This window comes from Salarias fasciatus, chromosome 8 (assembly GCF_902148845.1).
Source record: "Salarias fasciatus chromosome 8, fSalaFa1.1, whole genome shotgun sequence".
Classification (NCBI taxonomy): Eukaryota; Metazoa; Chordata; class Actinopteri; order Blenniiformes; family Blenniidae; genus Salarias; species Salarias fasciatus.
In genome coordinates, this window is record NC_043752.1 from 1731627 (window position 1) to 1756292 (window position 24666).

General features: G+C 49.2%; 2 protein-coding genes across 2 annotated transcripts; both read left to right on the top strand.

Annotated features, from left to right (window-relative positions):
* Positions 1 to 7881: 7881 nt before the first annotated feature.
* Positions 7882 to 11635, top strand: tekt3 (tektin 3). The gene is made up of 7 exons (XM_030098581.1): positions 7882 to 8451; positions 9739 to 9822; positions 9896 to 9966; positions 10049 to 10192; positions 10320 to 10542; positions 11178 to 11332; positions 11419 to 11635. The coding sequence occupies exons 1-7, from the start codon at positions 7882 to 7884 to the stop codon at positions 11633 to 11635; spliced, it is 1464 nt and encodes a 487-aa protein (XP_029954441.1).
* A 7091-nt stretch (positions 11636 to 18726) lies between these two features.
* pmp22b (peripheral myelin protein 22b) lies at positions 18727 to 24461 on the top strand. Its single transcript, XM_030098929.1, has 5 exons — positions 18727 to 18871; positions 19398 to 19488; positions 19710 to 19803; positions 22135 to 22275; positions 22898 to 24461. Exons 2-5 carry the CDS (start codon positions 19411 to 19413, stop codon positions 23056 to 23058), a joined length of 474 nt encoding a protein of 157 aa, XP_029954789.1. The 5' UTR covers positions 18727 to 18871; positions 19398 to 19410; the 3' UTR covers positions 23059 to 24461.
* Positions 24462 to 24666: the final 205 nt, after the last annotated feature.

The following is a 24666-nucleotide window of genomic DNA, read 5'->3' on the forward strand; positions in this document are numbered from 1 at the left end:
TCCTTCTCTCTCGCCCTCGATCGCCCTGCTGACCGGAGCTCCTCCCGTTCGGGCCGCTCTGCATTCCCAGCTGTCCCGTCCCGTCCCGTCCCGTCCCGTCCCGTCCCGTCCCGTCCCGTCCCGTCCCGCCCGGGCGCTGAATGAGAGCGTATAGCTGCCGCCGATCTCACGGCCTCCGGGCCGCCGCACGTGGAGCGAGCACCTGACTCGCCATCATGTCCTCGTTCTCCTGAGAAAAGGCTTTAACGGGCCGCTCGAAACGCCGCCGAGGCGTTCTGACAGTTCAGGCCTGTTTGGAGCCAAACCTGGAAGCCGTGTGGACAGAGTCCTCACGTCGCTTCTCCATTTCTGATTTCTTTACACTGAGCGAACGCCGAGCTCGTCTGATGAACACATCCTCGAGGGAACTGAATTTCGTTTTTGACGACATCCCACTGTGGTCGTTTGTCACACTGTGAAGCTGCCAGGAAACAAAAATGAATTTTTTTCTCCCAAAAATGTACGTGCTGACAATAGTGTCATTGAAGTTCGGTCCAAATTTGGGAAAAAGAAGAACAATTTGAGCGCCTGTGGAGCCGTTGGGAGCAGATGCCTTTGGCGTTTGGGAGGCAGGGGGAGGGCAGCAGAGGTTGGCAAATGCCTCTGAACAAAACAGCCATGGTCTTAAATGCCTTTCTACGCCTTGTAGCGGCGAATCGGAGTCTTCCTCGGCCTTTTGTTCAGTCCTGAGCTATTAGAGAGGAATTCAGACAGGGCCCAGTTATGTTTTATTCAAAAAAAAATGAAAGATAAAGGGTGTTTTTTGGTTGAATATGTAGGGTCATGAAGATGAGTCAGCAATCGTACAATTCTGAGCTCGAAAGCAGAAGTCGCTTTGAGGTCATTGTGCCGGTCATCTCAGCTGAGTATGTGCAAAGTGACATCGACCCACAGACACACACATCAACGCCCGACGGCAGGCGAAAAGGTTCAACTGTCAATGCATTTTCAACGTCCGTTCGCACAACGGCCATGTTCGAAGCCACTGAAAACAAGCTGCTGGTTCTATTACGAAAACAACCAACAGCACCGCGACTGGCCCGCCGTGAACTCCACCTCGTTTTCAGCACAAACCGACATCATTCGAAATATGTTCTAGGACTCAAACCAGGGCTTCTCTCAATGTGTGGCGACAACACTGCCCACTACACGGCCGTGCGGCTCCTCTTGAAATTTCTTGCTTTTACGCTTAAAGCTTAAAAATGTCAACGCCGCCGCGTGTGGCTGGACGTGACGCACACGCCGACTAACATGAGAACATGAATGCATCTGATATCTCACTCGGCGCACTCTGACCTTTGGAAGCGTGCACAAAGAATGCACGACAAGGGAATGGTGTGTGTGAGTGTGTGTGTGTTGAACGTATGCGTGCTGCATAGCTGGTGACACCCTACTCTACATGCGCTGGCCAGATTCCACTTCGGGGAATGTCGTTTAGAAAAACATGGATCTGAAAGTGTGTTTTCGTGCTGGAGGCACCTGCTGGAGCTTTCACATGAGAGAGGGCAATAAAACCGAGGCGTCCAGGCTGCGGGGATTCTTCTTTTTGAATGCGGACCTCAGCAAAAATAAAGAAAGACGTTGGCCAAAATCAACAGAGAGGCTGTTTTGTCTGCAGACGGCGGCGTGTTTGGAAGGCCGTTAATGATGTGGCAGAGCCGGGTCGAGTCAGGGAGTCCATCTGGACCGGCCAGCCCGGTCCCCTCGGCCAACCCTTGTTCCCATGCTGCTGAAGTCCAGCTGTGCGCGGCCTCCCGGCCCAGCTGACAGACGCCTCTTTGTGCAAGGGACACACACACACACACACACACACACACACTACAGGCAGCTATAAAAAGAGAGCTGGAACTTTTAAGGGGTGATTTCAGGAGGCGGTGGGCGGAGGGACACGGACGGAGCAGATAATAAAGGGAACGAAGACACCGACTTGCTCAACTCCTTTGATTCAAGTCACCGATCAGCTGACCGGCCGAGCGGCCCGAGCGGCACCGTCATGAGGAATTCAAGCCTCTTTCTCCGTGATCACACTTCCACATATTTCCATTACATGTGTGATCATGAGTCACGGCGTAACCATCCGAGCTTTCGACCGTTCGCGCTCCCTTCCTGTCGTAGATGACAAGCACAAGCTGCATTTTCCCTAATTTGGGGTGGAGGTCTGAGTGTGTGAGTGAAACACACGCCCAGGGTGAATAATTCAACTCCTGACTCAGCATGGAAACATCAGACCTCTCCCCCCTTTAGAAGCGTTTGGACCAAAATAACCACAGTTACAAGCAGCGATTTGGTGGAAGCCTCGTTAACTCCATTTACACAACTGCTCCGCAGAACCTTAATTGTGTGTGAAACAATTTGTAACACAGCCTTAAAAAAAACGTCTCAGATGACAACTTGTAAGACGAATCGGCCTCCGAGGAGAAACCAGCGGGGGCGTTTCTGGAAAACAATCATCTTCACTGAGCAGGAAGCCTTCTGTAATAACTGTTCTTGATGAGGAAAACATTAAAACTACAGCGTCACTGGAAATATCTCAGCGCGGCTGTTTCCAGTGGCTCTTATTGTCCTGGATGATTTATCCCGTCTCAAAATGGGAAATAACAATCGGGATGAGGGGTAATTTAAGGGATTATTTAAATTTAATTGGATGAAAATGGAATGAAAACACTTGTTAGATGTACTGTAACAGTTCATGTAAAGGTGACTCCGACGCCACGTTTACATGGCAGCATTTCGTAAACAGAAAACTTGTGCAGCGTTTCGGGTTCTCTTTACACAGCAGCAGTGCTCAGAGCCTCTGAACGCGCTCCGTCTGCATGGAAACAGGGGAAAACCGCAACTTATCTGGAACTCTGCTACTGCACACACGGCGCCACAGCCTGGTAAAGAGTTCTGCTCATGCTCAGCAGATGGACAGTGACAGTCCAGATTCTCCTGGTCCTGGTTCTGCTCCGTACCCTCCAGGACATCAGCAGAGGGAATGCACAGTTTGAGCAGTACGATATGGCACGGTGGTGCAGTGGTTAGCACTCTCGTCTCATAGCAAGAGCATTGAGAGTTCAGGTCGATGCCAGGAGTCTGCATGTTTTCCCTGAGCCTGATTCTATCATATCAGTGTGAACTGATTTCCTAGAATTGCCCGCAGGTATGAATGGCAGTGTGTGTGTGAGTGTGTGTGTGTGTGTGTGTGTGTGCATGCCATCCAGTGCCTCATTAGTCCTGAAAAAAACTCAACCATTTGAAATTTTGGCGACTTGTTTTCACTGACTGACAGACGCAGAAACAGGAAGACGACATTTTTATTCCCCCCCTTCCCGTACGGCACAGAGTCTGCGTCGTCTTGGGTTTGCTGCGTGGCAGAGTGTCTGCCCGGTGTTTCCTCTCCTGCCCCGTCCCGTCCCGGCCTGCCCCGGCCTGCCCTCTCCTCCGCTCTGCTGCCCGCCACACAGTGGCTCCAGTGGAATGTGATGACCACGGCCCGGACAAAGCCCTGCATTCATGCCCCTCGTCCCACTCTGGAGGTTTGCGACTGGGAGCCTTGATCACAGAGTGGGGAGGGGGGAGGAGGAGGGGGGATGGCCAAAATCCATCCATCCATCCACCCCTCGCCCTGTCCCGTCAGACACGTGTCGCCCTCCCCTGCACCACCAGCACCGCATGCCGGAGAGCCGACTCGGTCTGCTGCATCCCGGGTCATTTCTCTTTATGTTTAGAAGTCAGTTGAACGGTCAGAACAAGGTTCACGTCATTCAACCTGTCACACACACATCGTAAAGCGTATGAATGAGGAGAGCGAGCGCTAGGGCCACGATCTGAACAGACATCATGAAGGTTTCCCTAAAGGGACGAGAGAAACCAGATGAGACTGAGGAGGAGCAGAAGAGACAAGATGAAGAAGAGCTGCGAACGGCTGGAGAAACGCTGGACTGACAGAAAACATGGAGGCAGTAAGAGTGAGAAGGCCTCACCTGAGCTTAAAGCCCAGTCAAACATCCTGCTCTGCCTTCGCCTCTCAGATTATCTCATGCAGCATCCATTTGCCTGCAGGTCACATGACGGAACCCGCAGAGTTCTGTGCGCCCGAGCAGCTTCTCCTCTGAAAACACGGCGAGTTACCATGCGACCGCACACAAACAGGCAGGAGGCGTGCAGGCATGCTAATGGCTTCATACTGCCATGCAACCTGCACTGTATACATCTCCCATATGGTAAATGTCTATTAATACACACACTGAACTGTTCTTTGATAGCAGTGTTTCATAGTTTGCAGCAGCAGGAACTTATTCTAGACGGAAAGGAAGCACTAATCCAATTAAATTCATTCAAATCGAGAGAGTTGAGCTCAGTGAACTAGGAAGTATACTGTATATATCAGGATATATAGATACAGTTTCATCATTTAGAGCAAAACTTCATAAGAAATCAGAATTTCAAATAAAGAAATGAACCACTGGTGTCACCGCCTGTCCAGGGAAACGACCACGTTCTGTTCCGTCTCTGTTGGTTCTATTAGGAATGCAGACGGCGTCTGGACCTTCACGCCGTGAAGGACGCTGTGATCTCCAGACGTCTCCCAGAATGCTCTGACAGGCCTGTTGTCTCGTCCTCGCCGACACTTTCTCCTCACGTCCCGCAGGAAGCACCGGGAACACCGAGAGGAAGAAGGGAAATAAAAAGCGGAAGAGAAGGAAGACGGTTTCTTTTCCCACCGATCCTTCACCGTTTCCTGCTCTCGGAGCTCACCCTTCCTGAGGCCTCGACTCTTCTCTCACTCTTCACCTTTGACCTCCATCTTATCAGGTAAGACGAGATGAGAAGAGGAGGTCAGAGGTGTGTTTTTTTACCCTCCAGCTCTTGTTCCTTCCTTCCTCTGCTCCTTTGTGTGTGTCACTTCTTTCAACGCCCCCAGCAACACTTTCAGTGTCAGTTTGTTCCCGTGCCGCGGTTACGCCACAGCTTCCTGATATTTTTTTTTTAAAGTATAACACTCAGAATTCCCACAATGCTTCATCTCTGCGCAGCCTAGCAGGTAGACCGGCCGCGGCGTTCTCAGTTTCCTCTCATGAATTGTAGATGTCCTGTCCACCAGGAGGGTCGCCACACCTGGAGAGGATCACAGCGGAGGAACCCAAGCACTGAATGAGGCGACAGCGTGAAAGACCCCCCGCGGGGGTAACGGAGCGTCCGGATCACCGACGCCTCCGGGGCTGATGTTCGATCATCGACAGTGTGAGGTCCGAACGTTTACTCTGGTCGCCGCGACACACCCTGTCCTCGAAACGATCCCGTCACGTCCCTGGAATAAAACTGTTCCATCCCTCCACCCAAATAGATCAACCATCCAAGAATCTATGAATACACAACTTCATTAAAACAAGTATGTGAAGTGTGATTCACTGGTGGGCCGCGCCGTGGTGCAGTGTTTGCTCCTCCGCCCCAGTGAGAAGTGTCCCGGTTCAAGTCCAGGTTTGGGATCTTTACATCTCAGTTCATGAAACTGCAGCCTAAAAACTCCACTTTCACTTCAGCTGCTTCAGCATCTTTTGTCCACAAAGAGAGAAACAAAATATCTCAAAGTAAATGGAAGGATTGTGTTAGGAATAATAATGAAAGGTAAAAAAACAAAACAAACAAACAAATGAAGTTAGAGAAGACATTTAAATCTCTCAAAGCATTTCATTCTAAAAGTCCTGCAGCTTGTACTTGAGGCCTGACAGATGAGGTTTATAGAACTATTACTCCCTGAGCGGAGCGCTTCCTTAATGGAATGAAAACAAGAAGAAGACATGAATGAGGGATGATATGAATGTGGTGTGAAGCGGAGGGTAACCGGGTTACAAAACAGGCAGCGTGCATCTCTAATTAAAAAAGATCCCGGTCGTGGATGTGATGCGTGATGTGTTTAAATACCTTCCTGTATTCATGAATGGATGTTCAGTGAGTAACGCTTCGCCTCATGACAGCCGAGCCCACAGGCCAGACGCAGAAATCATGAAAACCTTCTTCTTTTCACGTTTCGTGCAGCCGGAGTGCTAAGTGGCTGTCTGCAGAGATTGCCTGTAAGTGGCCACAACACCGCAGCAGTGGACGGAAGTTCGCCTTCAGATGGGGAGCGTTTCAGGCCGGAATTGAATTTAAAACCTCTCCTTATTGGGTTTGTATGCCGACGAGCAGCGCAGCCTTCGCTTCAGCGTCGCTGGGCTCTAAGTGGAGTGGACAGTCTGCGTGCTCCCTCAGACATTCTGACTATGCAGAAATTCACAACATACTGGCCTCGGCCACAAGGCAGGGGTATATATAGGCGCCTCCTAACATTTCCTCCACGTTCTGAGGCCGGCGGGAGAGTGACGAGGAAGCACTTCGTCCAGCGGGCCGGGCGCTCGGGCGAGGAATTTCATACGAGGACGGGCTTTTCATACTTTTCTGGGCCGTATTTATAGCGGCTGAGGTCAGGGCGGCCGCGGCACGCAGGCCGGCCTCCTTCAACCTGGCCATGTTAAGGGATGCTGCCGGCTGAAGGGCGGAGCCACGACCATTCTAAATCCAAACCCCACCTTTAAGGACAATAGCAGCCCGACCGCCGGCTGGAATGTGGCGTGCAGAGCAGAACACACACACCAACGGTGGCGCCAACGGTTTTGCTTTTGAAAAACTGCATTTTCTCTATTTCCAGTTGAAGCATCTTCAAAAAGTTGCGTTTTTAGTGGCTCTGACACCTGAGCGCAAAGGAAGTTTATGTTTTCACATTTTTAATGGGACATTTACTTTCAGGACCACTGAATTTCTGTTTTATCACTTGATGAAATAAATACAAAACAGGAACTGCTGGGTTTTCTCTGTCAAAGTGCCCTGAAATGACTGCGCTGTGGACTTTCATTGATCTAACTGATGTCTTCCCTCCATTGTTGTGATTGTGTATGGTTTAGTTTAATGACAGAGACAGAGGCAGGGCTGAGTAACGCCTGGCTACAGCTCTGCGTTTCCTCTGTAGTGGAAACCGGGCTATCGTTTGCCCGGCCCTACCCCCTCCGAACAGATTAGTGTAAACGATCCTCATCGCCACTGGTAGGTAACACAACACAGATTATTATTCTGTGCTGCCGGGGTTTGTGTGGACTCTTCCTGCCGTATGAATCATTGAACAGGTGAGTGTAATGCATACAGACAGCTCGGCTCTCCGGGTGCTGCGAAGCTCAGATTGCTTTGATCGAGCAAATTACAAAATCATTCATCAATAAAACATTGTTGGGAAGAGAAAAGACGTATTAGACACCCTAAATCAGTGGAGGATGGCAAAACTGAAGATTTATTTCACAAAAAGACAAACCTGCCAAGTATTTTACTTTTACTGTGAATTTTTCCTGCAGAAACAACACGAGAAGAACGACAAAGACAGTCACCTCGACACACTGAGTGAAGAAAAAGCACCTGGTTGCCATTAATCTGAAGTTCCTCGGTGCAGTGTTGCAGTAGCCCGTGGCAACTGCTTCTGTGTCAACAGAAATCTTGGCCGGGGCCGGCTCCTGCAGGCCGGCACCGCGCGCCGCCATTGGCTGGCCCAATGAATGACTTGCAAACCCGTCTATCTATTATGCATGGCAGTTTACCTTTAGCGTGTTCTTGAGCTCATTCTCAGGTAAACGCAGCGTGACGAAGACACGGCGTGCTGGAGGACAAACCGTCATCCTGGTAAGACTCTGCTGTAGATTATTTTCTATATCAGCTCTAATGTGTGTCTGTTCCTGAACTGTTTAAAAGTGTGTTTCTCATATCCAGATATCCAAGTTGCAAGCAGGTTTAAGAACTCAGAGTGAGCAGTCTGTCTTTTAATTGGATTCAGAAACTATGGAGCTGATGGGATCCACTCTGACAGCCACATACGCTCGGCCAAAAACCAGCCACTTCCTCCCTGCCATTTCCACCATGGCATCCAGCTACCGCAGCACCCAGCCTGCCCTGGCAATCAGCCCCAGTGCCAATCTGTGGAGGACCAGCAGCTATTACAAGAGCAGCAGCGGCGTCCCGGGACCTTCTTCCATACAGCGCGACGGTCTGGACCTGGTCCGGGCCAAGACCATGTTCTACCCGTCCAACCGGAGCGCGCTGACCACGCGCTACACGCCAGACGACTGGTACAAGTCCAACCACAACAACTACAGGGAGTCCGAGTCGTCCCGGAAGAGCGCGGAGAGGCTGCGGAAGGACACGATCCGGCTGATGCAGGACAAAGAGCAGCTGACCAGACGGAGCCAGGAGAGCACCAGCAAGAACATCGGCGAGAGGCTCAACGACATCGTGTTCTGGAGGTCCGAGCTGAGCCACGAGACCGACAACATGGTGACGGAGATCGCCGCTCTCACTGAGGTCAAGAGGAGGCTGGAGAGAGCTCTGGCAGAGACCGAGGGACCCCTCCAGGTGAGCAGGGACGGACGCTCTCAGCCGGGGTTTTGGAACGTTTTGCAGGAAGGGTTTGCACTTGGAGCGTGCCTGTTGGCGTTCATGCATGTCACGTCTCGCGGAGCGTTGCAGTATCTGTGGTGAAACAGTTTTGACTAAGGTTTAGTTGTAGCAACAGTATCCGTCAAGTCCTTCCCAACCCGCCGGCGCCTTGGCCGGGTCGGATTCTCATCCAGGTCACCTTTCTGGCCTCTTAGAGCACCAGTGGTCATCTGTGTCAACACGATCTGGACGGACATTTGATGCGAGCGTAATATCATGTGGCCGCTGGCTTTGTTAGACACTTATTAAAGTAACTGAAACTGGAATACACACCTCGGGACATTGCAGTGTACCGCAGTCATTAAGAGCTGGATGGTTCTGATGTGGGAGGATCGGGGTTTAAAAGATGCAGAGACAATAAAAGGAGAGGCAGTATGTACTACCTGGTGTGAATTACATCTTTGAAACCATGCATTGTCCCGGAAGAACAAAGGATCAGACTCAGGCTCTGTTAAAACAGTGTGTTTTCTTTTCTTTTTTTTTTTTCTTTAAATGACTGTAGTATAATGAGAGTGTGATTCCAGGCTGTTCTAGAATCAAGTGGACCAGCTCTTCAGTGCAAAGTGTAATTTGATGGAGAATCTTAAAACGAGCGAATGGGAGTTCTACCCTGTATGCTGAGAGATGCTGTTGAGATCAGGATGAAACGCAGAGTGATTACAATCAATGGGTCTGATCTATTACAGCTCTAAATAAAAACGGGTGAACAAGCACTTCGTTCGTCGACGAGCCATGTGATTTGTGCAACGTTTACGTGACAATGTTACGAGTGAAAGCGGAAAACTTTTACGTCTACATGACAACATAGCGATTTGTCCTTTGTGTGCATGCGTGAGTGGTTTGATTACAAGAACAACAGCACCTACTAGTGGCCCCACATGAAAACTACAGGGTGCTTTGAATTGACTCGGCCTGACGCTGGCTCCCCACAGCTTTAGTTTGAAGACTTCACGATGAGACTGGAGATAACCTCGTGACAGATCATCCCCACAAATATTTTTCATGTGTCAAATCCAGATTTATTTGCTGTAATATATTTGATAACTCGCTGCACCGACATACAAAGTGCATGCAAACTGAAATCGTACATGCAGGTTAGCAACGCTTTATGTTGGATTTCCAGCTTCTGAGAGACTTTTAACTAAACTGTACATGACAATCATCTCAGTATGTGTTGAGTGACAATGTTTGTTCGTTCAATAGGTGTCTCAGGAGTGTTTGTACCACAGAGAGAAGCGGATGTCCATCGATCTGGTGCACGACAACGTGGAGAAAGATCTCATTAAGGTGAGAGCAGGACGACGTGCCGCTCAGAAGCGTCAGTAAATCAATGATCTTATCTCCTCACCTCTGTGTCAAGGAAGTGGAGGTCATCAAGTCGTGTCAGGAGAGAATGAGGAGGCATCTGGACCGAGCCGTGGCTCAGCTCGCGTAAGTCCGGGAAGCAGAGTGTCGATCTATTCGTTCGAACTCTGTCTTTCGGTCAGCATCGTGGTGTTTGTGGGTCTATCAGGTCAAACCGAGCCGCTCAGCACGAGCTGGAAAGAGACATGAGTGACAAAGTGACGGCTCAGAGGATCGACGACAGGTGCCACCATCTGAGGAACACCTCGGACGGCATCGGCTACTACAGAGGGATCGACAGGCTGGACCCCTCGTCAGTTCAGTCACACCATCGCTCAGACGCTGTTTACTCGTCTCAGATCAAATATTTGCTGACACCGTCTTGTCTTTGTTCGATCCATTGATCCGAGCACTTTGTCCTGTTTCGTTCCCCCCGTCAGGCTCTCGGTGCCTGACTCCTGGTCGAAGTTCACCGACGACAACATCTTACTGTCCCAGAGCCAACGCGCCGCCTCCCACAAGCTCAGAGACGAGATCGAGATCCTGCTGAACACCACGTCCAACGAAATGTGGAACCAGTTCAGCAACGTCAACGTGGCTTTCAGCAACCGCATCTCGGAGACCGCTGATGCCAAAAACAGTCTGCAGACACACCTGGCCAAGGTTTTCCTTCTTTCTCCTCTTTTTTTGCACGAGAAAACACTGATAAAATCACTTCCCAGCCTTCACCACGGGGTGTCAGCTTCCATCCACTCACTCGCTTTATTCAGTGATAATAAAATTTGCCACTTAGCAGAAGAGATCATGTGCTGAACTATAATCTTTTCCTTTCTAGCAAGTCAACAGAACGGATGCTATATTTAGCCGCACCTCCACAAAGACGACGGAAGACCTGCATTGTCTGTCAGAGGACATTTATCTTCTGAATTGTATTATGTGCATGTTTACTGTAAAAGGAAGCGAATGTGGGTTTGTGTTCATGCATAGGTTATTTACATGGGTCCCATTGTTTTTAGACTTACTGCAAAGGATTAAGGTGGTTCCACATTTAAACGCTAACACACTAAGTGTTGGTGCGATGCGAGGCACACCGTCCTCAATAAAGCTCGGGCCTGTCTGCTCTGAGGAATACTGATTTCATGGAATTGGATTACATCAAATGGGCTCGTACAGAGCAGGCCAGTGTGCAGCGCTGCGCTCAGCCGATTTGAAGTCGACGTGCTGCGCTAAGCTAGCAGCACTGCTTGCATTACAAGATGCTGTTCAAAAACTAAACATCGATCTCATCTATTGGTCAGACACTGCAGGAAATCTTCCAGACCGAGATGCTGATTGAGTCTCTGAAGAAAGCCCTCAGAGACAAAGAGTGTCCCCTGAAAGTGGCCCAGACCAGGCTGGAGGAGCGGACCCGAAGGCCCAACATCGAGCTCTGCAGGGACAACCCACACCACAGGTGGCCGGAGAACCACGGCCCTCCACCCAGCCGTGACTTTAGACGTGCTTTAAATCTATCTGACGTGTTCTGTCTCTGTCGTCCAGACTCGTGGTGGAGGTGAGGGAGATTGAAGACACTATTCATAAACTCCAAGAGCGGCTGATGGAAGCGGAAAACACCCTGCAGGCTCTGGTGAAGACCAAGATCGCTCTGGAGCACGACCTGTCCATCAAGGCAAACTCGCTCTTCCTGGACCAGGAGAAGTGCATGAGCATCCGCAAGAGCTTTCCCAGCATGCCGCGCCTGGTGGGCTTCACCTGAAACAAGGAGCAGCGCTGTCGGTGCTTTGATGGGTTTACAGTGGTTTAAAAGGCAGAATCTCCGTTTCAAGTGGAGACTCACAGTTTGGTTTCCGTCTTCACTTGAGAACGTTGTCGTGTGAACGGGGGCTTGAATCTAAATGAAATGACTTCACTTTATCAGCGCTGACGACTCGAAACGTTCTGATCTTTTTGAAGAATCTACAGCAGTGATTGTTGTCCAGACAGTTCTTCATCTTGTCACACTTTCATGTCACATTAAATGAGCTCTTCTGTTGGAAATTTGTGTGTTTGACCGTGTTTACTTTTATATTCAACCCATTTCTTTCTGCTTCTGTTTCCATCAGCTGCTTTGATCTGAATCGTCTTCATTGTTCAGCACAGCACCAAAGTACAAAAAACTCATCCCCACCTGACAGAAACTCAGAGCAAATAATATGAAATGTACAGGATGACTGTCTCCATTATCCACCTTCAAAGGCTGCTCTGCTGTATTACTCATCGCCTCGCCCACAGGAGGAGCTGGGAAAACAATGTTTAAAGCCACACACACCCATCATAACACTGAAGCCCCGTGCCATTAACTTCCCATCAGCCCCCTCTCCCCGATCTACAAGCCTCTGCTGCCTTCCTCCAGGAGCAAGTGGACTGAAGGATCAGTTTTATGTTGTTGACTTAGCCAACACCTTCCAGGGTCTAAGCAAACTAAACACACACACACACATTGTAAACACTCTCACATCACTTGACTCAACCCCTCCACTCCTGCACTGCCGCTCCAGGAAAAGCAGAGATGGAGTTATCACACGGTCTTCACAGTTTTCACATTATTTATCAAACTCTTATTCATGCAGGAATAATCTCAGGAAAGTCTCGGTTTCATGACAGTTCAAGTGAAAACGCAGCGTTTTTGCGTTTTCTTCCCTTTTGCATTTATGGCAACGTTCTGAAAATGATGGAGTTTTCATGTTGTGCCACCAGGGAATCACACACACACACACACACACACACACACACACACACACACACACACACACACACACACACACACACACACACACAGACACACACAGTCTTGTATTTCTATCCTTGTGGGGACCGTCCATTGACTCCCATTCATGTCTAGCCCCTAACCCTGACCCTTACCCTAACCCTAACCCACACCACAACAAAGCCTAACCCTAAAGAAATGTTTTTGCACTTTTACTTTTTTCAGTAACAACAACATGGTCAAGAAAACACTGTTTCTCCTACTTAGGACCGGAAAAAAGGTCCCCACAAGGCACGTCGTTCCACGTTTTGCTATCCTTGTGGGGACATTTGGCCCCGACAAGGATAGAAATACGAGAACACACACATACACACACACACACACACACACACACACACACACACACACACACACACACACACGTGTGCAGAGAACAAAACACTATCATATATATATATCAACAGACGACTAAGTTGGATTTTTCTTACTGTGACTTCTGTCAACTCTAAAACTACCAAGTCCAGGAGAATCTGGACTGGCGTTTCCAAAAAGTGTCATTTTCAGTGACTCCAAGCGTCGTCGTCATGTAACAGACGCCCAAAATGCAAGAACAGTGCTGCCAAGAACAATAAATATCTCTACAGGCAGACGGTGCGGAGCATTTCTTCAGATCATGATGTGACTCACTGAGTGGCTGAATCTGAAACGGGAGACCGACATAAAACCGCCGGCAAAGTAATCAGGCATAATAGATGCAACATCAAACATAAGCAGTAAAAAAACGGGCTCAGATCTATGAAGATGGACGACTCCAGTAAAACCCTTTTAATGGCTGCAAAGCCAAAGTAAAAGCAGAAACATCCCTCAAGACCGGAGAGGAGAGTTTCACTGTACGGATTCCTGAGTGGAGGGAGGAGTGGCCATAAAGATAAACCACTCCAGGTGTGTGTGTGTGTGTGTGTGTGTGTGTGTGTGTGTGTGTGTGTGTGTGTGTAACTTGCACTTTGAGTTATGTGTCATGTTTTACATCTTTATAAATCACAGTCTGTTCTGCAAACAGCGTGTTGTTTGAGCACAACCCTCGGGAGCAGGTCAACACCAGGAGGTCTCTACCATGGTTTCATACGTGTGTTTAATGTGTGTGTGTGTGTGTGTCCTGTGTTCAGGCACATTCCTGGACCATAACACCGCTAAAGAAAAGGCCCCCTGTTGTCCAGCTTCTCTCGTCAGGCTGACGGAGAGCAGAGAGTCCAGGGTTTCCCTCGCGTTCGCCAGGCGGAGCGATTCTCCGCTCTCATGTGCAAGTTTGAGGTTATGGTTCTGTTTCTGGACGGGACACAAATAGGTCTTCCTATTTGACCTCCCCTGCCGCCCCCGCACACGGGGAATGTACTCTGGAATTCTCCCCGCGCTCCAAACATATTGGCGGTTTATTTTTACCAGCAGATCTTGTTATAGCCGCCCTGCGCCCCGTGTTATTTCATGTTTCGGGCGTACGGCGTGGCATATCAAGGAGCTGATCGAAGAACACTTGAGAACATGCTCAGTTTCTGAGGGTTTCTCACTCCAGGTTGGAGATTTGAACTCAACATATCTGTTTATATTTGGGGTGTAAGCGACAAAAAAGTCGCTTACAAGTAAAAGTTAAATTGTTTTTCTTTGAGTATATGTGGTGAAAATGTGTGTTTTTTTGCAAAATTGAACAATCACAACCAGAATGTCCCCTTTTCAGGCATGTTGAACGATAAGAATGTCTCTGGTATAGTGTCAACATGAAGCCAATTTTAACTTTACACCGCGCCGCTGATTCCTCAGCTCAGGTCTCAGTGCTGTGTCTGTTATTCTTAAGAAAACTGTTGAAAACTCAGTGGTTTCTTCAGTTTTTTCAGTTCGGTTGGTCTTTTCTTGGGCCGGATTGGAGCCTCTTGCGAGATGATTTCGGCACACCGGCCTTATGTTTGACACCCATTTGTTTTCTTTATCAGCTCACATGATTAAGGTCCTGGATGTCTTAGTGGTTTTCTTGCGGTCCTCTGGAAAAACTTCCCCACAATCCCGTCTGCGTCTGTCTCTCTCTCGCTTCAAAAAAGGAAGCAAAACAAAATCTAAGATTTTAATATTCTGTGGAATGCAGCCATTTCATTTGAACTGCCTTCTGTATGAATGGTGCTTTTCAAATAAACTTGCCTTTCCTAGAATTAGAATTCTGCTGAATGCAGATGTCGCCTTAAAACTCCACGTTCATGGAAATCCAGCTCTTCCTGCAGGCTGTGGATTCGAGCCAGGACTCTGTTTTCTCCAGCGGGTATTTGTTGGCTCCATCACCGGGCCGTGACGCTTGTCTATTAATAAAAGAAAAGAAAAAAAACAGAAAGTGAGCAGGAACCTGTTGAGCAATCGCTGCAGCAACTGCGACAAACTGAAAGGAAGCTGGATTCGGACTGATAAGACTCCTGTGGCTTTTTGTCCCCACTGCCGTCGTCACACAGCGCGCCTCGGCGGCTGGGAAATCTTTACCTTTCTCAAACTTTTTCGACTTTCCGTCGTCTTTATCTCCCGGCCGGCATTCTGCACATAGCTGCCCCTCCGGGGAGGACGGCCCGATAAGCCCGGAGGGGCCGGCGGCCGCGCGGAGTTCAGAGGTCGGGACGCTCCGAACGGACGCGGAGCCGACGTGATACTCCAGGGGATCTCTGGAACGATCCATAGCATTGATCTGCGAACGCGCTTCTTCACATTCTTGATAAGACAGAGGGACGGGAGGAGGACGGAGGTCGGGACGGCCGTTCCTGCTGAATCACGGCGGCTGACCAAAACGCTTTCAAGGCTCTTCCAGGGAATCCATTACATCTGCATTCAAGCCCACATTGGCACCGGAGCAACGGACCTTACCGTTCACCTCCCCACTAAAACTGCATTTAATGCCTGTCTGGTTTATCTGAGCTGCAGGGAAACGAGTGTGTTTTAAGCGACGAGGCTCGGTTCGCCTCTTCGTTTCCGTCTCTCTGTCCCGGCTGATTAAACTGTGATGACAAGTCAGGAGTTGTGAGAAGCCAGAAAAAAAATTAGCTGCAAACAAACAGACAGCAGTTGCTCTCTGCCCTCTTTCAGATTCTTGTCCGAAAATCCATCCGATCGCTGGTTTTGCAGCATTTTTAAGTATGAATCACCATCAGAATCGTCTGGATCCAGTGTCTGAGAGACCAGCAGAGAAATGTCTGAGCTCCGTTTTTCATCTCACCTGATGCGTGGGGATGCGAGCCAAGACGGGCGATGTAATGCAATAAAGAGAAAGGCAGGAGCTTCATATTCAACAAGAGGGCCATTGTTCAGGGTAAAAAAACCCTCTTATGCAAGGCCCTGCGCTTCATCTAACAATTCATAGGATACATCTGCCTCATTTCAACTGGAAATGCAGATTTTTGGTGTTTTTCTTTCAGAAAAGTCTCCTGTTTTGAAAATGATGCTCCTCCAGGGGCATGACGGCACGGAGGGGGTTCCAGAAAGTGTAATTTTCAAATAAATCGGCAAACAGACACACAAAACACGACCAAAGCTGGGCTCTGAAACTCTCAGTGGGGGCGGAGCACCTCTCTCTGCAGCCGGCAGCTTTGTTATGAGATCCACTCACAGGCTACAGTTTTCCTGAATGATCCCGATTCGGCTGCCGACCGTCACATCTGCTGTAACGCTCTCCCCCGCGTCGGCATGTGGATGGAGTTACCGTAACTCAATCACGCCTTCTCTCCAGATTCAAGCCTCTTGGCTGGGCTCCTATCTATGGCTGTGCTATGCTCTCCGACTGTCCGCTGCACCGGGGCGGAGAGAAGTCACGCCACCCGAACGGCGGCAGTGAAACGGTAGCCGCCGCTCCAGATGTAACATCACTCAGTATCTCCGCCTCGCTGTTTGCTGTGCAGAGTTTGGCTTCGACCCCAGACTCGCAAACGGAGTAAACTTAACACTCCCGTGTCCGCCCGGCCCGCTGATTGTCAGGCTTTTACAAACATTGACATATAAGGGATGGGGAGAAGGAGCGCCTCGACCAGGCCTCGTCTGCACCGGGAGCTGCAGACCTCGGCCGTCAGCCGGTTCCTGAGGCGAGAGTTCGGAGCCGATAATCCGGTAAACGCCAGAGCGCTGCCGGTTCAGTATGGAGCAGGTCCAGCTGCACAATCTGAGCAGACAGAGAGCGACTGCTGCGCTGCTCGGCCTCCCGGTGTCACCACGCCTGATAACCGAGCAGCGACAAAGCGCCACTTCATCAGTGTGTGTGTGTGTGTGTGTGTGTGTGTGTGTGTTCACAAGCACAGCAGGAGAGGCTTCCATTTTCGTGTGAGTGTGAGAAAACACACGCGGGGGCATCCCGACAGTGTCAGTAAAGTGGTGAAGAACAGAAAGTGGATGTTGACAGGGGCTATCTGAGGTCGGACACATCCTGAACTCCCCTCCCGCCCCGCTGGAGTGTGTCGGTGTGTGAGTGAGACAATGTGTGCAGGAAGCTCCACATGGTGCAGCAACAATGTCTGTATATTCCAGGGTGTAATTATCACTTCAGGATAAATATTTATGATGCAGCCACAGATATTTGCTCAGGTATCTGAATCTTGGAATTCGGGAGTTGAACCCGCCTCCACGGCAGCAGGTGGATGAAGTCAAGCAGCTCGGCAAGCGGACTATTCCTGCAAACTTTGCAGGAAGGAAGTCAAGGAGCTTCAGGATAGCAAGACAATTTTATTTTTCCAAATCTGAGGAAAGAGTTTAGAGATGGCCCCTTCCTGTCAAAGACCCGGAGGGCCCGGTCTGACTGTCCAGACTGCGAGCCAGGACCATATCAGCATCCCATAAATTCCCATAAACACACTCCTGGACCTGGAGCTCAGTTTAAAGAACGAAGTGTGACGGAAGCTCATACGGGACGGCAGATGAGCCAATACTTTTGGCAATACAGTGTAAATCTGGTTCATTCTGCCAGAATAATCTCCAGAGATCAGCCAGTCACACCAAACTCTAAAATATTTACTAGCAGAACCGCTCCCTGTGAGACATTTCCAGGAATTCCATTCAGCAGAAGAGTCGTACGTGGAGCGATAACCTCAGAGAGGACGTTCCGCGTGAGGAGCGGCGCTGCGCCGCGCGGCGTTTCCCTCCCTCCCAAAATGAGTCATGTCAAACAGAGGAGAGCCCCGCATGCACGCCGGGCATGTCCGTCCACACACTCTCACACACACTGAGTCACGAGGCCGGCGGCAGGGCTGCAGGGCTACCGGAGGGAAAGCGTCGGCACTGCACCGCACCCCCACATCTGCGGCGTTTGGGATCGCCATGGCAACGGGGAACTTCGAAATCTCCATTTCATGATTACTCAAACAAGTTTCAGGAAACGACAGCTACTTCTGCTGAACCTTAAATCGTTTTCACCACTTTGAAAGTCTCTGATATTTTAACAATTTTCTGTTTGGTTAGGCGGACCAGATTGGAGCCTCTTTTGGGCCACTTTTGGCCCACGGGCCTTATGTTTGATGCCTCTGTTTGAAAGTAAAACGTCTTGCGCACGTTCGGAGTTGATTTTTACACCACTGAACCAGAGTTTTAATCAAATTGGGGTTTGTTTGGGTTTTTTTTATATGTATTTATCTATATCACTCAATTGTATAAACTGTATAATTTCCATCTGTTTCTATGGGCTCAAACTTAAGCAAACTATTCTTTTTTTCTTTAATTATATGAAAAAAATAACCGTTAAATCCTTTATATTGCATATATTTATAAAAAAAAAAATACGTTTAATTTGTTTTGGTTTTATTCATAATGACACTGATGAAAATGCATATATAAAGTAGTATAGATAAGACCTGACAGGCATCCTCTAATGTAAATCGCTGACATTAGTTACCAGGGCGGCAAAACAGTGGTGACTTGTTCACACACACATACAGTAAGCGAGTAACTAAGGTAACCCGTGCGCTATTACGCACGGCGCGTCTATATCTGGAGCCCTGGCTGCGGACCAGAGGGTCACTCATGACGCAGCGACGCACGCAGGGCGTTGTTCTTCCATAATGAGACACTTTATAACAAACGTCACCCTCTTGGCATTAATCTAGTCTGAGAGCGACTTGAGGGACGGACGGACTATCGCTGTTGGACTCTTGTTTTTATTTTTGGGGAAAACTTGTCTTGTTTCGAACAAACCTGTAGCCTTTTTTAAACTTTGTGTGAGGAAATCTGCGCTTCCTGCTCGAAGTAAGTGGACTTTGCTCTCTTGTGAAGTTTATTCAGCTGCGTGCTGAGTAAAGACGGAAACGCGCTTTTCTCTGGGAAACACGCCGATTGACTGCGCGCACGGGCACGGTCACACTGGATATCTCGGTTATGCTTTAAAATATACTGACACGCACTTCGAGAGGGTAAAACCACCTTGTTGTAATGAATTGAGTCTTTTGTTAGAGGAAAATACTCGCATTTCGTGTTTGGATGGCGTCTGAAAACGGCAAAAAAAGAGAGAAATATTTCCCACACGAGACATATTTTTATCAGCTTTGTCAATAACGTTGCTATTCAGCATATTTCAAGAAAGCCTGCAGTGCATTACTCTCATCATTTACTCATCCTGCGTTATTAAAGATGGACTCTGCCGTATGAAGGAGTCAGGTCCAGAAAAGTTTCTCTAAAGGATGTGCGTATTTACGCGCCGCAGCAGCGACACACCCAAATCTGACATCCACACTCAGACACCGACGGACCGTCTCCTCTGCACGCTCCTTTCCAGATCTCCTGACAAGATGCTGCTCCTGCTACTGGGAATCATCCTGCTGCACATCGCCGCCCTGGTCCTCCTCTTTGTGTCCACAATTGTCTCAGTGAGTGAAAACCGCGTAAAATGGCATCTTCTGCGTGCGCAAAATGAGAGACAACGGAGCCGGCATGAAGCCTAAACCGACCCTCTGTTGAGTTGTGTGTGTGTGTGTGTGTGTGTGTGTGTGTGTGTGTGTGTGTGTGTGTGTGTGTGTGTGTGTGTGTGTGTGTGTGTATACTGTACTTCGCCACACTACAGATTAAGTTGCATTGTTGTGTTCATCAGGTCTGGACAACAAACGACGCTGGCGCCGGAGACCTGTGGTACAACTGCTCCTCCGCCAATGGAGGATACCACTGTAACCCATCATCTACTGGAGGTCAGGCACCTGCTGGAAACCCAACTTTACCCCCCTTCAGGACTCTCTCTCTCTCTCTCTCTCTCTCTCTCTCAGTGCATCCCGCTCTCTCAGGCTGATATTTGGGGTTTATTCTCCCTGGAGCGCCCCGCCGGGGTCCGGCACTGCGGCGTGTTGATGGTGTGGGTGTGTCACGGCTCCTCCGGGACTCTGGTGCCATCTAGGGCAGAGAATGTGGCAGTGTTGTTTTGGAGCGCGAGCTGATAGGCCGCCACTGTATAAATAGTCGTGGTGTGATGTCCATATTCAGGTCTCGTGTTGGGGAGTCCATAGTGACAGGAGGGGGGGCTGCAGGCCACCGGGGTGGGGCTGCGGGGGTATTTAAAGTTTTCGATGTGTGTGAAAGCAGGGGGACCTTGGACCACCCCGTGATGGAGGCTGGGATCAGCGTGTCCAGGGTTGGTTTGCAGGGATCATTAGGACATTTTCAGGCAGCAGCTGCAGCGTTAAGAGATTTATGTCCATAAAGTCGGGCATTCCAGGTTTGATTTAGAAACGGCGCGGATACGTGACGACAATGAGCTGCAGGTCTTCCCGAGTCCAGCACGGTGGTGTGAGAGGGCGGCGGCGGCGGCGGCGGGCTCCTGAATGTGCTGCCTCAGTGCTGCAGGAGCCGCCTGATGTCACCGGTCTAGAATGAGCCTCGCTCAGCCAGTGTGTGTGTGTGTGTGTGTGTGTGTGTGTGTGTTTTGTCAGGCCAGCAGGGCCTGCGCGCTCTGCCAGGTAGCTGGACTCGTCAGAGCGCTGACGCCGGCGCCCAGATGTCAGGTCGCGGCTCTTTCTGCTGATCGGCCACGTTCCTCCTGACTCACAGTCATCATCGGTTATTTTTGGTCCGTTTACTCAAACTTCCTCTTTTATTATTTTTTTTTTTCCTGAGTTGTTGCCCTGGTTACAAACATCCTGACGCCTGGGTGTGTGTGTGTGTGTGTGTGTGTGTGTGTGTGAGGCCTGCCACGGCTATCACACACTCCAGGGTCCTCACAGCCAGGAAAATTACTTCATAGAGTCTATTTGCACCAAAATTAGCTGCCGAGGGGAAAAAAAGCCTCATGGAGGCGAATGCTTCGTAAACAGAGGCCTTCCTGTTTGGACTCGTAGTAAACCTTTGAGTGTGAGGATGCGTTTTCTTCATTGTGCTGCTCTGATGATAAACGGAGGCGTCTCTCCATGCGAGTCCTGCACTTGCTTGTTATTGTGAGGCCCGGGCCGCGCCTCGCCCCGGGAAATGCCCCATGTCACCGTTTCCCACTACAGGAAGGAAGGAGGGCACGCTGTCTGCTTATCAGAGAGCACCGAGGCGTTGTTATGTTCTCCCAGAATGAGATACGTGTATAACGGCTGCAGCGCTGTGCTGGACGCAGATTCGCGGCGGCTCCGGTTTCCTTCCAGTGTTATCATCAGGACGGTTATTGGAGGTAACCCGACTCCAGACTCCGTCCAAAACAATCCGGAGCAGAGATGAAGCTTCCGCCGCTCGCGTTGTCGTCGTCCTGTTGAAATGCGGCCAGTCGGAGCGATAACTCTCTACTTAATCATCTTTCTGTTGTTGCTGATCACTGATGAATTATGCATAGAGCTTTTTCCACGCTATTAAAGCCACAACTTGGGCTTTGATTTATATAAAGTCGGAGAATCAATAAACCTCTGAAGGGAACAAGTGGAAAGTTTGTCCTGAATACAGAGGGAGTCGTCATAAAGCCTCTGACGGATTTATTTGCGGACATTAGGACAAACACACCCAGGCAGTGGTTTCCTGATCAGACTGGAGAAGTCCAGAGGGAGCTCTAAAAAAAAAAAAAAAAGATGGAGAAGTATCAGAAGCAGAAAGTCCTCTGGGGATCGGAGTCGGACAGGAAATGAGCGTGCACGTCACGTGGAACGGATCAACACGCTCCAGTTCTAGTAAACCGCGCTGGGTTTTTATTCCAGGTCAATACAGGTGTCTAATGGGTTAATGGCTTCTAGTCTGGCTGAGAGGACCAGCAGGAATCGATTTAGGAACATTTAGTCAAAGGTCCTGCTGGGGGGGGGGGGATGGAGGTGGGGGGGCGCTCGCCCAGCTTTTAGGAACCAGATACCCAGGTTTCATTGTTATGGATCCATTACACGCTCCCAGAAGAAAACATGGCCGGGGCCGGATCATTATGTTCTATTTGTGAGGATGATTAAAGTCGGGAGGGAGCGAGAGCCGGGCGGGCGCTCCTTAATTCACTCTCACATAGGTAGAACATGCATCACGGCGGCGGCGGCGAGCCCGGTATTGACCTTCTCCTCTTTCTCCTCCTGCAGAGTGGATCCAGGCGGTCCAGGCTCTCATGATCCTCTCCATCATCTTCAGCTGCCTGTCGCTCCTCCTCTTCTTCATCCAGCTCTTCACTCTGCAGAAGGGCGGACGCTTCTTCCTCACCGGAACCTTCCAGATCCTGGCCAGTAAGTAGACCTGCTCCGTGGTCTCCGTGGAAATCCTTGAAAAGTTAATTTTCTGAAACATCCCAACTCCATCTCGGTGAAAACAGAGGAACAGGCAACTTTACTGGACGCCTACTACGGTGCACCACCGCCATTAGTATGGAAAATAAGAGGAGTGCTTCCTTCCAGAGTGTCATGACTCCCAGTCCACATTCTCCTGGTCCTGGTCCTGCTCCAGGTCCTGGTCCCAGTCCCGATTCTCCTGGACTTGGTAGTTTTAGAGTTGACAATCCACCCGTCCATGCAGATGTCTTTGTAGCCATTGTTAATGTTGATAGCATATAGCTTTCAGGTGTTTCAGCCAACAGCCCCCACTAGTGGCCAAACACACTCACTACATCTTTTTCAAACGTTAAAGAAAAATGCAATGAAGCGATGCGCTTTCACTTGAAACTTTCTCTCGCCATCGGGGCCTCAGGGCGGCGTTCGGACGCCAGGCCGTGCTCCATTAAGCAGTCTGATGCCAGGCGGAGCTTTCCGCCTCCGCCGGAGTTCAGCTCAGGACACGGAGCAGAGAGAAACACCATCCGCCGATCGATCCGGTCGAGCTGAGCTCTCCTTGTCCTCCTCCTCCTCCCCGCAGGTCTGTTCGTGATGAGCGGCGCCATCATCTACACGGTGATGAGCCCCGAGTGGGTGCCGGCCACGGACTCCTTCGGCTACTGCTACATCCTGGCGTGGGTGGCCTTCCCCTTGGCGCTGATCAGCGGACTCATCTACGTCATCCTGAGGAAGCGGGAATGAGCCGACCTCCCCTCACAGTGTTTGAAGTAACCCCCCTCCCCCCCACCACCACCAGGCCAAAACACTCAGCAGGGGGCGTAATACCAAAAGTCACCACAGAAACACCAATACTGTCTCAGTCAAAAGATGTATATAGTATCTATGGTTTAAAACCTATTTATAACACTTTTTACATATATGTACATAGTTGTTGTGTTGCTCTGTGGATGGATACTCTGAGCTCCGTTTAGCTGATTAAGTGCCTCGGTCTTTTGTTTGTAATGATGAATAATTATAAACTATTTTGTTGTGTTTTTTTTTTTGTTTTGTTTTGTTTGTTTTGTTTTGTTAATCGCTAAAGAATTACTCCAAAAAAGAAAAACTAAATAAAGAAAGAAAGATGATTAACCAAAGTGCATGTTCTAGGAATAGAAAGGATTAGGCAAAAGGTGGCTTGCTTTATTAAAAGAAATGGGTGTGGCATAGCCATTACATAGAGATTTGGCTTTTTTTTTCTATTTGTTAATTTGCAAGTGTTTTTATTTTCAGTGTTTTTCTATTTCTTGTTTTCAACAAAAGATGGTGCTATATGTATTTATCATTCCGATTACTGACAGCAATCATTTAGCTTTGGTTTGGAGTCTAACCGGCTTTGAAGGGAGATCCGGACCGAGGTAGAACCAGAACCAGAACCGGAACCGAACTGTGGTAGAACCTGACGGGGGTAGAGCTAGAACCAGATGGTGGTAGAACCATAACCAGACAGAGGTAGAGCTAGAACCGGACAAGTCTTAGAACCAGAACCAGAACCGTTCTCGCAGAGCCGGACTGCTCCTTTAGGGAACACAGCCTGTCTCAGTGTCTGACTCCGCCACGAGGCGATGCACTGATGAAAGCATTAAATTCAGTATTATCCTGCAGGTTTTTCAGAATTATCGATAGAAAAGCTTCACTTTTCGCTCTCGTTGCCTTAATTTGTGTGTGTCCTGCGTGTGTGTGTGTGTGTGTGTGCGCGTGACTGTTAAAGCCTCAAATCGCCAAAATGCCTTTTTCTTTTTTTAGTAGGATATCATTAAGAGAATAACACTGTGGGGCATTAACGCCAAAGGACATATATACTTAACAGTACCAGAAAAAATAGAGAAAACACTGAATTGAAGCCATATAAAAACACCGGATAATAGGAATGAGATTAACTGTGCAGGTGGGAAACAGAGCAGAGAAGTTCGCAGCCATGATAGAAATGTCTGTTTCACATACTTGAAGTTTGGCATGCTGCGTTCTCTGCCCACTGACGCCGAGATGTTTGTTTTTTTTCTTCTTGACTGTATAAAACACTGTTTATATGTTTGTGCATAACAGATGTTTCTGATAAACTACCCCGAAAAATCCCACTCATTCAATAAAAAACTACTCCGACATTATTTAATACTGTGTATTCCCATCTTAAGAAGGGAGTGGACTCTAACAGCTGATGCATGTGAAGCTTAAAATGCAGATTTTAAAAATGTTGTGCTGAGAAATCCGAGACGTCCGCCGAACCGTTGTCGGGGACGGCGAGACGCAAACGGGAATAGATAATAAAAAGGAAGAAAATCTGTTTTGGAGACTCCCGCGTTTGATGCATGT

Excerpts from the sequence above, each read along its gene's own strand:
- tekt3 (XM_030098581.1), top strand. The coding sequence starts at position 7,882 with ATGGAGCTGATGGGATCCACTCTGACAGCCACATACGCTCGGCCAAAA. Across the intron at positions 8,452-9,738 it reads AGACCGAGGGACCCCTCCAG|GTGTCTCAGGAGTGTTTGTA; the intron begins GTGAGCAGGGAC and ends TTCGTTCAATAG. Across the intron at positions 9,823-9,895 it reads TGGAGAAAGATCTCATTAAG|GAAGTGGAGGTCATCAAGTC; the intron begins GTGAGAGCAGGA and ends CTCTGTGTCAAG.
- pmp22b (XM_030098929.1), top strand. The coding sequence starts at position 19,411 with ATGCTGCTCCTGCTACTGGGAATCATCCTGCTGCACATCGCCGCCCTG. Across the intron at positions 19,804-22,134 it reads TAACCCATCATCTACTGGAG|AGTGGATCCAGGCGGTCCAG; the intron begins GTCAGGCACCTG and ends CTCCTCCTGCAG. Across the intron at positions 22,276-22,897 it reads AACCTTCCAGATCCTGGCCA|GTCTGTTCGTGATGAGCGGC; the intron begins GTAAGTAGACCT and ends TCCTCCCCGCAG.